Source organism: Ovis aries, chromosome 1, assembly GCF_016772045.2.
Source record: "Ovis aries strain OAR_USU_Benz2616 breed Rambouillet chromosome 1, ARS-UI_Ramb_v3.0, whole genome shotgun sequence".
NCBI classification, from domain to species: Eukaryota; Metazoa; Chordata; class Mammalia; order Artiodactyla; family Bovidae; genus Ovis; species Ovis aries.
In genome coordinates, this window is record NC_056054.1 from 14,505,900 (window position 1) to 14,512,059 (window position 6,160).

The following is a 6,160-nucleotide window of genomic DNA, read 5'->3' on the forward strand; positions in this document are numbered from 1 at the left end:
CTGCAACTACTGTAGCCCAAGTGCCTACCTCTGCTCTGCAACAGGAGAAACCACGGCCATGGGAAGCCAGTGCACCATTACAGAGTAGCCCCTTCTTGCCGCACCTAGAGAAAGGCCTCGGGAGGCAACGAAGACCTAGTACAACTAAAAATAAGTTAACTTTTAAAAAAACAGTATCACTTGTTTAGAAGTTTGCCAAAACTTTTTTGAGTCAACCTCAAGTCACTGAAAAGCCTTATCTCTTTCTATTGCTTAAAAAGCAAGCAGAGAAAAAAAAAAAAGCAAGCATAGAAGCACTACCCTATCAGGGGCATGGTAAGCAATGGTAGAAATGAAGAACTATGTACACCCACAGAGAAAGGGGCAGAGATACTTCATTTCATTAACTGAACTGAAAAGTAAAAATCAAAGGTCAAAGTTTTCCGACAGGTATGAGAGGAAATGTTATGAATATCCAAGGTATAATCAAAATTAAACACAATCTTCCTTGGTGGCTCATAGTCTGAATGCAGGAGACCTGGGTTCAATCCCTGGGTCAGGAAGATCCCCTGGAGAAGGGGATGGCTACCCTCTCCAGCATTCTTGCCCGGATAATTCCTGGACAGAGCCTGGCGGGCTACAGTTCACGGTGTCACAAAGAATCTTGACTGAGCGACTAACTCTTTCATAGCCAGTTCAGATAGCTCAGTTATCTTCAAAGTGTTTTTCATGCATTAATTAATCCTCATGGCATCCCAAGGATGAAAAGAAATTTAATTCTCATATTCTAGTTACTTACAACCACAGGAAGAATCTAAATGGATCAAGATGTGTAATTTTGATAAGACAGGCCAACAAATATTTCATCAAATGTTAAAGATCTACCATGTCATCAGCACTGTACAAGACACAAAGTATCTAACTGACATGGCCTATTTCACCTTGAGCAAGACCTCTAGCAAGCTCAACCTTGTGGCACACAGATATGAGTAAAGAAACATTTCTGAATAATGGATAACGGCTATTACAGAGCAATCACCAACCCTTATTGCCAGGACCTGCCAACTTACATAAAAACAGATGTAAAATTAAGATGTTCCATTGAGAACACTTTCCTGCCAAGTGTGGTATATGAGGAAGAGGGGGAAACAGGGAGTAACAGTGTGTTGTTTTAAGTAAGATGGTCGGAGAAGGCTTCAATAAGGTGACATCTAAGTAAAGACCTAAATAAAGAGAGTAAAAGACGCACACTTATGGAGGGGAAACAGTTCCACCAAGACGAGGAATCCTGAGCGTAAGATTCCTAATGTGCATCACACCTGCTGCATTCTCCACACACGTGCTAGACTTTCCCCATGGATGTAAGATCTAAAATTTGTAGTCTCTCTCCTCTCCACCTCCCACTCCCGTAACTTGCAAAACATCATGAAAATCTCAGTTCAAACATGTATTAATTTGCTTTGGTTCATGTTTAGCTGGACTAAAACTCCTTGAGGACAAGGAATGCAGTTTTGTCTCTCCAAAAGGGCCTTGCAGAAAATAGCACCTACCGTATTTTTAGGGATTCCCTGGAAGCTCAGGCGGTAAAGCGTCTGCCTACAATTCGGGAAACCCAGGTTCAATCCCTGGGTTGGGAAGATTCCCCTGGAGAAGGAAATGCAACCCACTCCGGTATTCCTGCCTGGAAAATCCCATGGACTGAGGATCCTGGTAGGCTAGAGTCCATGGGGTCCTAAAGAGTCAGACAGGACTGAGCGACTTCACTTTCACCATATTTTTAGCACTTACTACCTGCCTCCTATTAAGTGTTTTACATATTTAATCTGTTTAACCATTGCAATAATATTGTTACTAATTTTATTCTTCCTATTTTACAAAAGAAACAAAGACATGGAGAGGTCAACCTAAGGTTGCATATCTTAGAAAAGGCAAGGCTGGGATTTGAGCTAAAGTCTGTCTCTCAAAGTCAGCACAAAGTAGAGGTTGCAAACAAATATTTGTTGAATTATCCCAATCACCTGATATGTGCTGATGGTCATGTCACCCCAAATGAACTAATGAGGGTGGAGACCATGCCGGAGGGATTTATGGGGTACAGTGGGGAGAAGGACTGCCCCTCCTTGCTGAGGTTCAGCAGCAGGCATTTCACACCAAGCATCTCATTTACTCTGTAAAAACTCTTAACTTGTAATTCCTCCATCAGAGATTTGCCCCAAATGTCACCCACCCTCAACTGAAGCACAAATCACGACCTAATTATTTAGGTCACCTTATTTAGGCCGATGGCAGATTAGGGAGGAGAATCCAGGTCTCAAGACTATCCACGGTGATCCACTCCCTCAGCAGACAATCACAGATGGTAAATGATTTATCCTGGTTTCGCTGGAAATTCTCAACAGCAAAAGCTCTGGGATAATTTTCAATCAAAAGCTATGTATTGGACACCTATATGTCAACCTTGTAGGTTCAAATACCATCGCCTCCACATACTCGCTTTGTGACAAGGCGGTGGTCGTTTCGCTTCCCGAGGTGAACTCCCTCATCCGTAAAAGGAAAATAATAGAACCCACACACCAGACAGTGAAGTCGTCATTAGTAAATGAGATGTTGGCACGGTGTCTGGCGTACGGTGGGCGCCTACTAATTATGGGTGCCCTTCCTCTGCCCCCTCCACCCCACAAGCTTCGGACTTCACCCACTTCCACCAAGCGACAAGATATCTACTCGGCCAAAGGCCCGCACGCGGCCTCCGGTTCCCCAGGCCAGGGACAGCCGCACTGTCATACCTGCATAGAGTCAGCGCTGACGATCTCTCCACCGAGCCGCTGGCCGAGCTGTAACGCCAGGGTGGATTTGCCGGTGCCCGTGGCCCCGAGAATCACTACGAGAGGTAGTGTCCGCTGCAGGCCCCGGAGCCCAGGGCCCACAGACACAGCTCTCGCAGCCGCCGCCGCCGCCGCCATCTTGGAGACGTCTGCGCTTGCGCCGGATCAGCTGTCCCCATGGCAACCGTCAGTGCGCCTGCGCGGACCTCGGGCTCTAGAGGGAAAGGGCGGAGGGAAGGAGGAGGCAAGGGACTAAGGTCCCCAAGCTCAGAAGCTCCTCTGTGACGGCCATCAACTAGCTAGTGTGAAAACCTCAACTAACTCCTCTCTTAAATGGGAACGTATCAGCCGTATCTAAAATAGATTTATACCTATTATTGTTTTTTAAACTAGCACCCACTTCTTTTTCTTCATAGCCCTAATTATAGTATGAAATTATGTTTTGACCTCTATTGTCTGACTTTGTCTCCACACTGTTAGTTCTGTAAAGGCAAGGAACAGATTCTGCCTGGGACATTACTGTATCTCCAGTACAGTGAGTGCCTGTGTGCGTGCTAAGTCGATTCAGAAGTGTCCGACTCTTTGCAGCCCTAAGAACTGCAGCCCGCCAACCTCCTCTGTCCATGCGATTCTCTAGGCAAGAGTACTGGAGCGGGTTGTCATGCCATCCTCCAAGGGATCATCCTGACCCACCCAGGGATCCAGTATAGTACCCGATACCGAAAAGATACCCAGTGATTTGTTAATGGAGAGAATGGCTTGGCTACCTAGTGCTACAGCCAGTGAGCTCAGAGGTGTGACCTTCTCTAGGATCAGATCTTCCTGGTTCTCAGGAAAAGAGGGCTGCTGTTATGTTTTCATCCAACAACTCAAACTCAGACACAATCAGAAGACAAAACAAAATTTGTCATCTCTTTGGTGAAAGGATGCAAGAGATGGGGTGAGAACAGAGAGAAAAATAAGCAAGTAAACAACCAACAACATACAAAGAGGAAAAATAAGGAAGGTAGAAGGGATATAGTAACAACCCTCAGATTAAAGTAGGGAAGGGGAAAAATCAGGTCCAGAGAGGACCAAACTTCTGGAGACTCCACAACCTTTAAGAAAGGGCTTTGAGGGGATTCCCTGGTGGTTCAGGCATTAAGATTCCACACTTCCACCCCAGGAGGCAGGGATTGGATCCCTGGTCCAGGCATCTGGATCCTGGGCACCTGGTCAGATGAGCATGGATTTGAATTCCAACTCTGCCGCTTATCAGCTGAGTGACTTCACACAATTAGCTTAGCCTTAGTTTTCTCATCATTAAATACCTCTCAGGGTTGCCATAAGGAGAAAATGAAGTAATGTCTGAAAAGTGTCTGCTACAATGCCCTGGCACATAATAACCACCATTTGTTGAACACTTTGTGTTATTATAATAGTAACACCCCATCTGCCTCACTAAAGAGGTAAGAGCAGCCGCCTAAGGGTAGAGAAATTTCCAGTAATGTGTGAAAGTGCCTAAATACCTATTCTACTCCCCCTTTGTTAGCAAGTTCAAGAGTTCTAATTGCTTTCTCCCTGAGATTACTCCTTGGCTCTGCCTAGCTCTCAGGTCATGTCACCCTTGGGCCAGAGGAATCACCCCTGGATGGTTACAGCATGTGATAGACATTGGCAATGTATTGCCAATAAATACATTTCTCAATCACTTGGATCACGACTGGCATAATGGCTATTCTTGCAAACCCAGCCTCAACCTTGTAGTCACGTGTCCCAGGGTCCCCTGAACCTCCTTTTCTCAATCCAGCCTGCTTTGATCAAAAGCCTTGTTCTCACCAATTTGTGGTACCCGCCTGGGGCTGGTTTTAAAATCGAGATGTGTGGCCACATATTGGCAGACACTCTCACATGATGGTTGTTAACTGTAGAGCCTTTGCCTGGAGATTTTCCGAGGGTACAGTTACCTTGACAACCACCAGAAAGAAGGAAGGCCAGAGAAATGATGCAAATAAAGCAAAAGGGAGGCTAATATCATGATGACAATCTGACCATGACAGAGAGGCCCACTTACAGATGGGAAAGCGCTGTCTGAGTCATGACCAGGTGACTGTTGTGAGAGAGAGAGAGGGAGGAAGGAGGGGGAAGTGGAATTTACTACTGAGAGACCAGAAGAGGGAGAGGCTGGTTACCGAGGCAACAGGGGAGCAAGGAATGAAAAAATGGGGCTTCACCACAGCAGTAGAAAATTGCTTCTAACCAAGCAACACAGGACTGTTGCTATAGAAACAAAGAGAACAGGGATCCTATAGACCGTGGGGAGAATTATCACTGAAATACTGAGCAGGAATTTCATTCTGACTCCTAAATCAGAATGGAGCCTGTAGTCCTAAACAAATGAGAAGGGAGAAGTGAGGAAAAAAAAAATCATACTATTTCCATTCATTGTAATTCTAATTCTGCCAGCCTCACCAAAGGAGAATTGGAACATATTTTTAAATGTCTCTAGGCTATTTTTTTGGACCTAGGTCTCCCTAATGATCTTCTGAACTCTAAACTATACTAAGAATAGTTCCTTAAAGATAACCTGTAACTTGAAATCCTAATTGGAGAGATTAAGTTCAAGTAAAAATTGGGAAATTGAAGTCTATGATCAAGAAGAGTTAGTAAGTGTTTCTAAGAAACAGTGTGCTCAGACATGTCCAACTCTTTGCAACCCCCATGAACTGTGGCCCCCAAGGCTTCTCTGTCCATGGAATCCTGGAGTGGGCTGCCATTTCCTACTGCAGGTGATCTTCCAGACCCAGGGATCGAACCTGTGTCTCTTGTGCCTCCTGCACTGGCAGGCAGATTCTAGCACCACCAAAACCCTCTAATGGGAGCACTGCAGGGAAATAAAGAAACAAAAGGTGACGAAAGTGAGTCAGAAAAGCTATTTGTAGTCATGCCCAGGTATTAGCCCTGACCCCTCTCTGCTTTGTACGAGGCCAGATGGGAAGCAGCTCAACCTATTCAGAAAGACAGCTCAAGAGGAAAGGCAGTCTCTCGCTTAAATATATGTGTATATCTAGAGGTGGAGGATTCAGAAGCCCATCTTCAATATATTCCACTGCTTACAGACTATTCGGAGTAAAAAAAAAAAGTTTAAAAGGCAAATATGCAGGCTTTCCTGGTGGCTCAGTGGTAGAGAATCGACCTGCCAATGCAGGAGACACAGGTTCGATCTCTGATACGGGAAGATCGTACATGCCACGGAGCAACTAAGCCTGTGCACCACAACCACTGAGCCTGTGCCCTAGAGCCCATGGGCCACAGCAGCTGAAGGCCATGCACCTGAGGCCGGCGTTCTGCAACAGAAGTCACCAGAGGGAGAAGCC

At 45.6% G+C, this 6,160-nt stretch overlaps 1 protein-coding gene across 2 annotated transcripts in view; it reads right to left on the minus strand.

Annotated features, from left to right (window-relative positions):
* TRIT1 (tRNA isopentenyltransferase 1) overlaps positions 1-2,983 on the minus strand; it is a 43,473-nt gene extending 40,490 nt beyond the window's left edge. For both annotated transcript variants that reach the window (XM_060399597.1, XM_060399593.1), the window contains exon 1: positions 2,766-2,983. In XM_060399597.1, the coding sequence (XP_060255580.1) occupies positions 2,766-2,942 (177 nt within the window). In that variant the 5' untranslated portion in view covers positions 2,943-2,983. The remainder of the gene's footprint in view (positions 1-2,765) is intronic.
* Between the last annotated feature and the right edge of the window lie 3,177 nt (positions 2,984-6,160).